Below are 14,533 nucleotides of genomic sequence, written 5' to 3' on the forward strand. Positions count from 1 at the left end.
TCATGACAAGATCCAAAGTTGACACTTAACCGACTGAGCCACCCAGGTGCCCCGTGCAAAGGCTATTTCTAAATAAGGTTGCATTCTAAGACTGGGTGGATGTGAATATGGGGGGGGGGGGGCACTATTCAACCCAATATGGCACTGAATTTGTTTGTTCATGTCATTCAACTTGATCCTATAAAGTCTGTTTAGCTAACACAGATGTCCTTTCCATTTTCTCATGTATCCTCATTGTTTTTCTAAAACATTACATTCATTTTCTGTACCTAACACCTGGGATGTCAGGTTTTGATCATCCATTTATTTCTCATTCTTGATATCATTCTCCCTTTCTTGTATTCACTTGCTTCTCTAAATAAGGTTTTCACATTTTCTTCTGCCTGAATCTGTTTAATTCCAAATGTTGGATCTTCTCTAGAATATTCTTTGGAACAGAAGCATGGCAAGCGCTGAGAGCCAGAGGCTTCAGAGACCACCACCGCCACCATCTCTTGGCTTGTCCAGCAGGCCCTGCAGCTCTGGGGTGGGGGGGGGGGCATCTTAGCTCTTCTGTTCTTCATTAAGGCTCCACCTGTCAGGATGAGCCCAACCCTGGTGGAAGGGGCTCTTTCCTTAGATTTTAAGAATCATGTAAGTTTGGAAAATGCTGAGTTACACAAAGTTAAACTGCTGTCTTTACTACAGAAACTATCAGAGCAGTCAATATGATAAATCAGACCTGAAGTATTTCCCAAATTTATGTGCTTTTGAACCCTTTTTTACTGTTTTTATTTATTTATATTTATTTCTGAGAGAGAGACAGCATGAGCAGAGGAAGAACAGAGAGAGAGGGAGTCACAGAATCCAAAGCAGGCTCCAGGCTCTGAGCTGTCAGCACAGAACCCGACACAGGGTTTTGAACTCATGAACTGTGAGATCATGACCTGAGCCAAAGTCAGATGCTTAACTGACTGAGCTGCCCAAGCACCCCAAATTCCTTTTTAAAAGCAGTGTCAGCCTTTGAGGAACATTGCTAAGTGGAACCAAAATTCATAAATTCTAGAGTAGTATGTACCTGGTGACAGAGGAACTGAAAGTCTTTGGGTACATACATACCCTAAATGAGTATATCATGTTCATCTCTCTTCACAAAGTATCAAATTTATTTTTGTAGGATGTGTGAATAAACATTATTTAAAACCTACAAAAAATTCCTTTGAGTATTTATCATGTGCACAAGACAAAATGTCATATTTTAATTAATATAGTTATTCAAAATCAAGTCTTACATTTTGTAGGTTTATAACAAATAGCACCATCCCTAACAGACTTGCACTTTTCATGTGTCCAAATTCCTTTTGGATCCAAGACAACACAATTTCCAGCAGATTTTTTATCTTTCCATGGGATGTAGTCAAATGTACTGCCATCAGACCATTCAAAACTTGATTCACTTCCCTGTTTTAAGAATAATAGAGATAAAAAAGCTTAGCACATTTTTAGCATAGGAATTGCTTTTAATTAAAAAAAAAATAATACAGAAAACCTGAATCCAGACAAAAGAATGTTCAAAAAGAACAGTAAGAAGAATATATATACTTTAAGAAATATTGGAATGGATTGTTAATTATTTGCTTACAATTGTTATAGGTCTGGACCTATTTGTAAAATCAGGGATTTACTTTTGACGCATTGATTTGAGACATTTACTCTGGTGCAATTTAAGTAGGACTTTAAATTTATAGACAGTTACTATACTCTGTCCCTAGATTTATTTATTTATTTTTTTTAAGGATGAGTTTATATAATACTTGAAATTAAATGATGTGCAAATGGCTTCCATTTGTCACAATTACAGATTTATATTAGCAACCTTCATATTATTCTGAATATCGTTTTTTATGTTTTATAGTTCTGTGGTTTGTGTCTCTGGCTACATGTTTCATATTACAGAAGCCATCAAGCAGCAGGGGTTTGGAAGAGGAAAATATTTCCCAAGAAATTCATATGGGAAGATTACTTTTGATTTTTCCTTTATTCTATAAACCTAATTTGTCATGCTTTTTTAAAATTTTCTCCATTTTGTTCTAAAGATTATTTAAATTAGGTTTTCAATTCTAATCTCTATAGTAGCCTATTTCTTGCAGGGGGGGCAGGAACTGGACATTATTATAGGTACATGAATATACTAATTAATAGGATTCAAATAGTGGCACAAAAGATGTATTTACTACCAAAACGTTATCTCAAATAGTGCTCATTTGTAGATGAAAGTGAGAAGAAAATACACATATTAGTCCTAATATTAAGAATTTTATTTGACATCTTATATAAATTTTTGTGTTAATCTCACTATAATCCTATATTAAGGACAATATTATCACCCCAGTTTTACCAATGAAGAAATTAACTTCCAAAGATTAAATGACCTGCTCATGATCACCAAAGATAAATGGAAGACCTACCACTAATACCAGAACTCCGGTTTTTCTGATTCGGTGCTATTCTTTTTTCCCAGCTTTGCAATTAGTCTGCCCCAACTAGGTAACAGAGAGGTGTTGTTGAGATATTAATCTACTGGGCCCTTGGGATGGCCTGGCAGTGTCTAGGGCGGCTGCAGTCCAGGCCATTTGCCCTACTACATTCTACAAATACAATTTTCTATTTAGTTTCTGTTGTAAAAAGATAAGAAAGCACTATGCTATGCAAATTGAGTCCCAGGACTTACTCTGATGTTATACTCTGAATTAATATCTTATGCTCAAATTTCCAACCTTCTAACACATTTGGAAAATTTCTGGAAAACAAGACAAGACTTACATCGTGACTTGAGAGCCCAACCCATAGTGGAAATCCATCACGTTTTACGATATCTTCCAGAAAGAGCTGGCCATTTTGGTCATGAACACTTGCCAAATAACCTCCACTTTGAGAACACATGTTCAATGCTTCATACCATGTTACCTTTTTTTGGATAACATTATAAATACCATCTTCATATGGAATAAACAGTGGCAGAGTAGCATTATATTCTTCCTTGTAGTCAACTATAATATTTAAATTAAGAGTATTAGTGATTAAATTTAAATAATTTAAAATATATATTTTGGGTAAGACTGGACATGCAACCATTTCTAAAGTTAAATAAAACTGGATTTTTCTTATTAACAAGGGAGGTAAAATGCATACTTTATTTTTCGTATTGCCACAACACATATAATAGGTTCTTAAATAATATAGTTGCCTGGTTGATTAAAAAAAAGATATAAACATTGTTTTTCATTTAAGGAACTTACATATTAATTGCAGACATTAAACAACAATACCTGAAATTCAGGCAAAACAATTATCTACTCAATATGTGTGCCTGAGTAGAGAAGGAGAGACTCATCTGAGTTAAGAGAGTCAGAAAGCCTGCTTATCAAATTAGGTTTCCAGAGTTTAGGTGAGGTGAATTAGGACCAAAAAGAAATAAAGTAATCAGAAAGCTAAAAGCAAATGAAGAATAATATAACAGTAACAAAATTACAATAGTAACAATAACAAAAGCACAGTGATAAGGGTACTTGAAAGAGGCACAGGAGCCAAGTGAAAGAGCTCCCAATGGCCCAAACTAGAACAATTTTAATAAAATATTAAATAATGTAGTATATCGTATTATAACCCAAAGTATAAAATATATACCATGAACTGATACTGATATAAATAACTGAATAAATTTTAAAATGGGAGAGAACAGAAAAATCTCTTGCGCGGTAGAATTCCAAATAATTTACATACGTACACCCTTCTCAGGAAGGTGGAGAATAACTCTTCAGCCTGTAAATATGTACTAAATATACTGACTTCCTTAAAAAGAGTACAGCATGGAAATGGGGAAAAGAATAACTTTGCAGTGGAGAAAGCTGACAAACACCTAGAGCCAGGTGATCAAGGTTAAAACCAACAGTGGGAAGTCGTGTTGATAGCATATACCCTTCATATGATGTGATGAAAATGACACTTTAATTCTGTGGTTTTTCCTAAACCTCAAGCCCACAACTCCAGTTTAATCATGAGAAAAACATCAGCCAACCTGAAGGGAGACACATTCCACAAAAAACGTGACCAAAAAAATACATGACCAAAAAAGTGCTCCTCAAAACTGTCAAGGTCATTAAAAGCAAGAAAAGTCTAAGAAGTTTTTACAGCCAAGAGAAACCTAAGGAGACAAGATGACTATATTAGCATGGTATCCTGTATAGAATCCTGACTAGAAAAGGGATATTAAGTAAAAATGTTAAAAATCTAAATAACGTATAGACTTTAGTGAATAAGTAATCCATCATATTGGGTTTCTTAGTTGTGACAATTGTACCATACTAACACAAGATGTCAACAATAGGGGATACTGGTTATGATATATATGGGAACTCTCTGTACTGTCTCTGTAACTTTTTTTATAAACATAAAATCATTATAAAATAAAAAGTTTGTTAAAGAAGTAAAACAAAGGTGGAAGACTTCTTGTCAATGAAACACCGTAAGTAAAGGTGAAAATGAGGATAAGCATACACTGTACATGGGACGATTAAGACATCAGCCTCACAGAAAAAGAGCCTTATTGAGCCAAGAATGGGGGGAAAAAATCAAGGTTGGAAGAAAGCCTAGAATTTTAGGATACACAGTGTTTCTAGAAAGTCTTAAAAGCTTACATGGACCCAAAGTAATTGGTAGTAGGGAATCCCTGGAGATTGTTGATGGAAATGGTGTTCCAGAAAGTTATTCTGTGGTACTATGAAGGGAGAAGGTCAGCCTGGATGTTAGCAGAGGTCTTAAAACTTAAAACAGTTTTTAAGCTGTGAAAAATTTTAAACTGATATGCATTTTAAAATAGATTTATTTAAGGAATTAGGCAAATTTAAGAGAAATTTATTTTCAGCCTAGAATGTCAAAACTCTACCCAAACACACTTTCTTATTTATAAAAATCTTCTCCATTCTTCAAGACCCAACCAAGTTTTACTTTCTTCTCAAAGCATTTTGTTGTCATTATTTGTTTTCATTGATCCCTTTTGACTTTCCAACAAATTTAAGCCAGTACCAAATCACCTAAAAGTAACCTACATGAAACAATGATAAAGAATTTCATGCTGTCTCCCCAACTACATTTTACTCCTTGAGATCAAGACCATGACACCAGGAACTGTATCTTTTCCTTCCTGTGTAACTTCCATAGTACCTCTCACAGGACTGAAAATAGAGGAGGCACTCAAAAAATATAGTTGCATGACTCCCACTTGCGGAGCTAATTAGCCTTATGGAGTGAAAATTCTACATTAGCAGACTTACCCATTTCAATTTTACAAGCAAGAATGCTGTTCTGGTTATAGTAAAATATTTCTTCAATAGCATTGAAGGTTTGAATATCCCAGAAGCCATCAGTACTCAAGCCAGCAAAAAAATTGCCATTTTTTATATCTGGTCTTCCTCCTCTCCAATTTGTGTATGACAGCATGGTCTTATCAGACCACAGGAGAGAATTATCTAGAGAAGAAACATTTTTTCTACAATTAGAGATTAAATCAAGATTTGAGTTAGAGTTATGAGGTTAATATTTCAAACTCAACTAATTTTCTTTCTTCTTTACCTACTTTCTAAAAAGTTATATAATTATGTATATCTCTTTAAAATATTTTCTGACTATAACAGTAAATTATGTTTATTTTTAATTTGGAAACTACAAATTAGAAACATAAAAATTAAAATTTACTTATAATTTCACCATCCTGCAATAACTTTATGCTTACTATTTTTAACCAAATATTCATTTTTACTGTATATATGTTTAATTGCAATGAAAATTAGTATAATTATTTCATTTAAAAAATTAATATATTATAAAACTAGTGACAGAAATCTCTTCTCCGGACCTAAGCCATACACAATTGTGCACATTTATGTCAATCTAATATATATTTGACCTTTTCCTTTCATCATATACAAAATGAACTCAAAATAGATCATACACCTAAAGGTAAGAGCTAAAACTATAAAACCCTTAGAATAAAACATTGGCATGTATCTTTATGACCATAGGGTAGGCAAAGTCTTCTAGATATGCACAAGTGATAAAAAATAGATAAATTTTATTTCATTAAAATTAAAAAGTTTTGTGCTACAGATTATACTATCTAGAAAGTGATGGGGGGTAGGCACCTGGCTGACTCAGTTGGTAGAACTTACAACTCTTGATTTTGGGATTGTGAGTTCGAGTCCCACATTGAGAGTAGAGATTACTTCAAAGAAATAAAGTGATGGGAGAAAATATTTACAAGTCATTTATTTGACAAGGAACTTATATCCAGAATATATAAAGAATGTTTATTGATCAACAATAAAAAAGACAAATAATTTAAAAATGGATAAAGGTTCTGGGGTGCCTGAGTGGCTCAGGTGGTTAAGTATTTGTCTCTTGATTTCGGCTCAGGTCATGATCTCTGAAGATTCGGGAGATTGAGTCCCAAGTCTAGCTCTGTGCTGACAGTATGGAGCCTGATTTGGATTCTCTCTCCCCCCCCCCCCCTGTCCCTCCCCTGCTCACACTCTCTTTCTCTCTCTCTCTCTAAATAAATAAATAAACTTAAGAAAATACAGTATTAAAACAAATAAACAATGGGTAAATGATCTGAATAATGTATTCTCCAAAGATGATATACAAATAGCCAGTAAACACATGAAATTATGTTTAATATTACTAGTTATCAGGGAAATGAAATAAAAACCTCAATTAGATGCCACTTCATAACTACTAGGGTGGCTACAATAAAAAAGAGAGATAAAAAGAAGTGTTGGCATACGTATGGAAAAAATGGGAAGGTATGGAAAATGGGATAGCAGCTTAGAAGAACAGTTTGTCAGTTCTTCAAAGGATTAAAAAAAGACCCAGAAATTCCTCTTCTAGGTATATACCCAAGATAAATGAAAATATACATCTACACAGAAACTTGTACATGAATGCTTATAGTGACATTATTCATAACCAAAAAAGTGAAAAGAACCTAGATGTCCATCAATTGATGAATGGATAAATATGGTATATCCGTACAATAGAATATTATTCAGCCATAAAAAGGACTGATATACTGATACACACTATAGTACTGCATGCATAAATGCTAAGTAGAACAAGCTAGTCACAAAAAGAATCATGTACTGTATGATCTCATTTATATGAAATGTGTAGAACAGGCAATCTCTAAAGACTGAAAATAGATCAGTAGTTGCTGGGAATTGGGAGAGGGGTAGGGAATGAGGAAGGAGTTCTAGTGGGTACGATGTTTCTTTTTGCCGTAGTGATACCTGCACAACTCTGTGACTGTCCTAAAAGCCATTAAATTGTACATCTTAAATGGCTGAATTGTATGATATGGGAATATATCTTATTAAAGCTTTTGGAAAAACAAGTTGCTAGGCCTATTAAAATCATAAATTGGCATAAAGAGTGAAGTAATTATAAGGTACGCATACCCGTTGTTGTCCTGATTGTTTATAGCTTTCCTGATTACCATCTTCTGAGGAGAGATACCTAAATATCTGCCTGCAGCAAAGATACACTAGAAATACTGTACATATGATTGGTTCTTGCTTGCTGCTTTCTATCACCTCCTGTCTCCCAGTCACCCTTTCCTTCTCCCCAAATGTTAAAGTTATAATTTTCTGGACAATATGATGGGCAGTGATATATTTCTAAAGTTGTTATACAAAAGGGCCGCATTTTCACTTGGCTTGAAGTATCTTTTAGTTGACAAGTGGCTTCTTTTAGTAATTTCTATTCATGGCCCTATTTTCGAAAAGTCCAAACTTTTTAAAAAACAAAATCCTTTGTATAGGTGGTATATATAATTAAATATTATTTAAGATTAAAGTAATTTAACAAATCTATGGGTGTGAATCAAGCCAGTAAGAATTAAACTAAATTTGCTGTTTGCTTGAAACATCTTTCTATATGTCATTCATATTTCTACATATTTTAGTCAGAAATCCTGTTACTCAATTTATAAAAGAAGTTAAGATGACTAAAAGGAAATTTATAGATCTGAAAATACTTTTTGGAATAAAGAATACATTTTCAGTTGTTTCTGATAATATAACTAATAAGGTATATCAAAAGGTAAAATTGAACTCTCTGTATCCTGGGTGTGGTCTCCACTGGTTCCTATGGCATCAGTTTCCTCAGTCATTTTCATGTACAGCTGGGAACTTTCCACCTAGTTTCTCTCCATTTTTCCCCCTTCCTTAATTTTAAGGGTATTCAAGTGTCATTGGAGAAAAGATTTGGGCACGTAAGTCCTACTATGATGAATTCATCTTCAACTGGCAAGCTAAGTCTTACCTATTGCTTGATAGCTTGATTTTTGTTAACTCATCTGCAAGCCATAAATATTTAAGAAAAACTTTAGCAACTCTAACAAAGAGTCAGGTTAGATAGCAAGGCGAAGACTATTTTTAAAATGGTTATATTTGAGGGGCGCCTGGGTGGTTCAGTCGGTTAAGCAGCCGACTTTGGCTCGGGTCATGATCTCGCAGTCCGTGAGTTCGAGCAGCGCGTCAGGCTCTGTGTTGACAGCTCAGAGCCTGGAGCCTGTTTCAGATTCTGTGTCTCTCTCTCTCTCTGACCCTCCCCCGTTCATGCTCTGTCTCTCTCTGTCTCAAAAATAAATAAACGTTAAAAAAAATTTTTAAAAAAGGTCATATTTGAGTAATTTAGCTTCTGCCTATGGCTATCACTGTCCCTTGTCTCCTAGTAAGCCCCACCCCCTTATTGGGTAAATGTATGCTTTTGATATATTATGTCCCAGAGTGACATTTTTCCTAATTCCAAACTTCTATGATTTTCAGGACATCTGTAAGTAAGTATTTTTCAAAATTGGCACAGTTCAAAACTGCTTTTTTAAAGCAAAACTGCTTTAAAAAATTTCATAGCAATTATACCTTGGACTTGTGGTATTCAGTCCCAATTTCAAATATTCTATCCCACTGTCAGACTGTTTCTCATTTTTCTAACGTATACTCTAAACCAATGCTGTAAACCGAAAGGTGCGACATTAATAGAAGTATAATTCCATTCTCACTCATCCCATATTCTTAGGAGAGATATAAAGTCAATATCGAAGGTTTCTGTGACAGTGCGGTCATTTTTAGTTAGTCTTAAATTGCTAGAAGGAATAGTGGAGAAAGGAAATTATTTTCTACCATTTGACTCTAAGCTTGGTGGTAAAGGCATTTTAATGGCAGATTAGAGATACAAAAACTGTCTGGTATTTATGTAAGTTCTGCTAAGTGCATAATTATAATTTTGTATATCGATAAACACATATGTTGAAGAACTATACCTTTGTAGCTTGATAAGTAATTTATTAATTTATTAAAAAAAATTTTTTTAACACTTATTTATTATTGAGAGACAGAGAGTGACAGAGCATGAGCATGGGAGGGGCAGAGAGAGGATGAGACACAGAATCTGAAGCAGGCTCCAAGCTCTGAGCTGTCAGCACAGAACCCGATGCGGGGCTCGAACCCACAAACCACGAGATCATGACCTGAGCCAAAGTCGGACACTTAACCGACTGAGCCACCCAGGCGCTCCATTGATAATTAATTTATAATGAAGTATGAATATAAAGAAAACCAGTAGATTTATAACTTACTTTCATAAGTTATACCTAATGTGACCCATAAAGCCATATTATTCAAGTGCAGAAGTTGCTCAAGAACAAAGTTATTCTCTTTTTCATCTCGAATACTCAGAACATGTGATTTTGGATCTGTTAAAAAAAAATAGTCAATAATTTTAATAATTACTTATCTAGAACACTTTGATAGATTTAGAAAATTTTATTTCCTAGTTTATTTTTTTTTAATTTATTTTTTTTTTCAACGTTTATTTATTTTTGGGACAGAGAGAGACAGAGCATGAACGGGGGAGGGGCAGAGAGAGAGGGAGACACAGAATCAGAAGCAGGCTCCAGGCTCTGAGCCATCAGCCCAGAGCCTGACGCGGGGCTCGAACTCACGGACCGCGAGATCGTGACCTGGCTGAAGTCGGACGCTTAACCGACTGCGCCACCCAGGCGCCCCTATTTTATTTCCTAGTTTAATAAACTCTAAAACAATATTAAAAAATAAGACAGATGTGTAAATTAAAACTATCTCATTGTATGAAAATGAATAGATTAATAAGTTTTCAAACATTTTGATGTTAAATTTTGACATTCTGATGTCAAACATTTTGATGTCTTATAGCCTAGTACAAAATTATAGCTGAGTAGAGAATTTAAAACATTGATTTGTTTCACTTTTCCTCCATTTAAATCTTGTTTCAAATTGGTACAAATTTACACTGGTAAAGATACACTGTCAAAAACTATAATAAATATAACCTCTTGGATGGTCTATATGCTAGATCTTTTTCTTTAGAGATCACTCTGATATTTGGATTATAAAAGTTTAATATTTCCCAAAGTGTGTCCCTCAGGAAATTAGCAGGAATTTCTCAGAAAAAGACTAGATGGATAAAAATGTCACAAACATTAATTAAACAAAGTTAAACTACTTCATTTGTGCCTGTACTTCTTAAAGTATATGCTAATATATATTTGATAATGTCTAACAGGAAACAATGGCATGTAGTGTTTCTCAACCTTGCTCTTTTTCAAAGGATTCTTTTTTGTAGACTATCTCTCAAGACTAGTTTCTACATTTTTGGGAATAATGGTTTGATATTTTCCATAAGAACTTCCCACAGTTCCCAGGTCCACTGCTGAGAAGTCATAAAGCCTCAGTGGATCTCACCGACAATATCTGGAGAGTCCTGAGAGCTACAAGTGTGAAATATGCATTTCTTTTATGCAGAGCTCTTCTTTGCTTTCATTTACTCACCTGAGCTTTCAACTATGCAAGTTTGCCTATTTTCACTTCGCCTGTAGCCTCGCTTGGTTGAACATCCAGTTCTCTGCTTGCTGGTGTCATTTCTGTGTCTTTTAAAGTAGAACTCATTTTGTTCATACATGTAAAGACAGACTGGTTCTCTGATGGATAGGTAAAGGAGTAGCTCCTATATTCTCCATTTTAACTAAACACAAATTTTAATTTTTTGTTGATAATGTAGAAATTAGGAGATGAGTATTTTTGAAATCTAGTCGCTAGTGCTAATTAAAAATATTTATAACACACTCAGGTGAGACTTGTTTTTTTAATGAACAAATGTAATGATTACTCATAAGTTGCTCAAGAACAAAGTCATTCTCTTTTTCATCTCAAATACTCAGAACATGTGATTTTGGATCTGTTAAATAAAAAATAGTCAACAATTTTAATAATCACTTATCTAGAACACTTAAGATACTTACTCAGATTCTGGCATTTAGAATGAACTTCATCTGGTGTTACTGCATGATATTTAGTCTTTCCTACCATGAAATTGTAGCAAGAGTTCTGAAATGGTATCCACGGAGTTGACAGAACGGGAGAGGGACACTGAACACTGTCAACCGGTTTGATCTCTTTTTCAGTCTCATCTGAAAAAATGACAATGGTAAGGATTCTAATCTTAGATGTAAATGTTAAATCCTGTTCAGAGTAATTAGGCTTGATGTGTAGGGAATATTCAGGAAGCCAATAAATAATAGCTTAATGATGCTTGTTCTGTTTATACTCAAATATAATGTGACCTCTTAACTGGGTTTCTGTAGGAAGGAGTTTATCTAACATAATTTCTTTCCCCTGCTGTGGAGTGAGTGGGAGAATATAAAACAATAGGTCCTATTAGGCTAAATGTTGTTTCTGTATTCTTGTATCACCAAACCTCAAATACAAGGGGCAACCTCAGAGACTACACAAGGATATTAATAATAGGCACCTAACTATAACTTTGGGAACTCATCCTTAAGTTTCTGGTTACTGGTATTTCTCTAATTTTAATTTTTTTACTGTTCATTTATTTTTGAGAGAGGGAAAGAGCACAAGCGATGGAGGGGCAGAGAGAGAGAGAGAGAGAGAAAGGGAGAGAGGGAGAGAGAGAGAGAGAGAGAGAGAGAGAGAGAGAGAATCCCAAGCAGGCTCTGTGCCATCAGCAGAGAGCCCAATGCAGGGCTTGAACTCACAAACTGTGAGATCATGACCTAAGCTGAAGCTGGACACTTAACCAACTGAGCCACCCAGGTGCCCCTTTTCTCTAATTTTAAAGATAAATTTTAATTTTTATTTATTAAAGGTACATTTTAATGAAATATGTGATGTTCTAAGTTGTTGCTTTAATGAAAGCAAACAGAAATAGTTGAAAATGTGATTATGGCTTTTATTATGAAAAAGACATAGACTCCAGGAGATGCAAATATAGATATACTCTACTCAAAGTCAACAAACAGATTTAATATGCAGTAGAGACCATCCAGCATGTCTCCCAGGTTGCAACAACTCCCTTTGGGAAGTAGTCTTTTCTTTCTACTGCAAACACACACATGTGGGCCTCTGGCAGTTGTAAAACTACTTTACTCTGACTGAGCTAGAGATTGCGTACCTTACTCTAGCGAGGTACATCAGATTCTAAGAATTTGGAAAGTATAATTTAGGGATAGTCAATCCATCTCCAGTTATGGCTATCATTGAAAGCTACAGAGCTACCATGTTTTACCATGCACAGAGAGAAGCATAAAGTATATAAAAAGAAGAGTGCAGGTCTACAGAGAGAAACAGAAAGGCTAGGTGGGAGACAGTATCTCTGGGTTCCAGATTCCATTCAGTTTCTGATTCCCATTCTTCATGAGGCTCAGTGATATCCTCATTTTTGAGGATCTAAGTGTCCCTTTCGGCTTAAGCTGGCTTGAGCTGGTTACTGTTACTGGCAAACAAATGAATCTTAACAGTGACTCTTAAAAAGAAAGATTAGTTGTTGATCATAAGAATTACAAAAAAATAATTCTCACAAATATGAGTTTTCTATAGAACATAAACACAAAATACATACAAAATGAGACCAATGGGAGTTAAAACTCAAAGGTCAAGTACCATTGTCAGCTGACAAAAATAAAGATATAACATGTCTAAAATAACAAATCAATGACAAAGTATTTAATATATAATAATTCTACTTGAATTTTCACAACAAATTTTGTTGTAGAAAAAGAACGTGATTATAATTTCAAAACCAGATTTTACAAAACCACCCCCCATAAATTAAAATATTTAAAATTAGCATACTTCCTGGATAGTAGCAAATAGCACCTGGTTGCTGATGCTCACAGTCAGATGTCTTCCAGAAACCATCAGTGTCTAAGATTACACAGTCTTCAAGTTGATTATTATTTTCAATCCAGCGGCTAAATTGAAGATGTTTCCCATCTGACCAACCATAGTTGAGTTCATCCTGTAAGCAGCCGAAATACAGTTCAAGTGGCAATACTTCATGTTATCTCCTTTGTATTATTTCAACCCTCATGCTCAATCTAATAACTTTTAATTTTATCTTATATTTAGCACATAGTTACACAGCACTTACCACGTGCCAGGCACTGTTCTAAGTGCTTTGTAAAGATTAATTTATTTAATCTTCCTAACAACCATATGAGATAGGAACTTTTATATTTCTTTCACAGATGAGGAAACTGAAGGCATGTAGTGTGCCCAAAGTCACATAGAATGTATACTGCAGTGCTGGGATTCTAATCCAGGCCATCAGGTGCTAGAGTCCATGGCCTGAGTCATTATGCTAGGCTGCCTCACACATAGTTGGAACTGTTGGTTGTTGCAAGTCAGAAAAACAATTATGTGGTAGTGTAAAGAACACGGGCTCTGGGGCTACGCATATCTAGTTTTGAATTCTGGCTCAGTCCCATATTAGTTTTTGATTTTGAGTTTACCTTGCCAAGTTTCCATCCCCTCATCTATTAAACGGATATGACACTTAACCTCTCAGGGCTGGAATTCGTGGGGTAAGGTATAAAACATGTAACTCAATGGCCAGCTGGTGCACAGGAAGAGCTACATAAGTGTTGGCTCTCTCCCTCTAACCCTGACTCAGGCCTTATGGCTCTCACACTGTTATTTTTACACTTGTCTTTGTAGAAAAGCTTCCTCATTCACTAAACTCTATTGTGCACTAAAAGTCTATGAACATCTGTCTTTACATCCTGACAAGGGCCTGACCACCCACCTATCTTGAGAGAGGCTTTACAAAATAGGTACAAAAGTCCAGGGTACAGACCTGTTTGGGCTTCCCCATGGTGCTGTCAGAGCGCCAGCCCTTATACATTGACCCAATGAACTAAGCTGTCCTGAGGCCCAAGACAATTCTGCATCCCTGGTTTATGTGGAATACTGGGCAAAGGCCACACACAGTATCCTTAGTGAACCATAAATAACAAACATGTTCAGGCTTGAATACCACCAACTGTTTCATTCTGAAAACTGTTCTCCACCAGAGTTCCAGTTGTAACCTTGTGGCCTAAGCCTCTGACCTCAAATGTGCCCTTTGGCCATGGGATGTTGCTTGCACTTGGTTATTACCCTGGATT

General features: G+C 35.2%; 1 protein-coding gene across 2 annotated transcripts in view; it reads right to left on the reverse strand.

Annotated features, from left to right (window-relative positions):
• LY75 (lymphocyte antigen 75) overlaps positions 1–14,533 on the reverse strand; it is a 136,436-nt gene that overhangs the window by 45,065 nt on the left and 76,838 nt on the right. For both annotated transcript variants that reach the window (XM_040476390.1, XM_040476389.1), the window contains exons 26-31: positions 13,221–13,386; positions 11,372–11,539; positions 9,671–9,787; positions 5,313–5,507; positions 2,803–3,029; positions 1,272–1,440 (exon numbers count right to left, since the gene is read on the reverse strand). In XM_040476390.1, the coding sequence (XP_040332324.1) occupies positions 1,272–1,440; positions 2,803–3,029; positions 5,313–5,507; positions 9,671–9,787; positions 11,372–11,539; positions 13,221–13,386 (1,042 nt within the window). The remainder of the gene's footprint in view (positions 1–1,271; positions 1,441–2,802; positions 3,030–5,312; positions 5,508–9,670; positions 9,788–11,371; positions 11,540–13,220; positions 13,387–14,533) is intronic.

This window comes from Herpailurus yagouaroundi, unplaced genomic scaffold, assembly GCF_014898765.1.
Source record: "Herpailurus yagouaroundi ecotype Mexico unplaced genomic scaffold, PumYag 140, whole genome shotgun sequence".
Taxonomy (NCBI): Eukaryota; Metazoa; Chordata; class Mammalia; order Carnivora; family Felidae; genus Herpailurus; species Herpailurus yagouaroundi.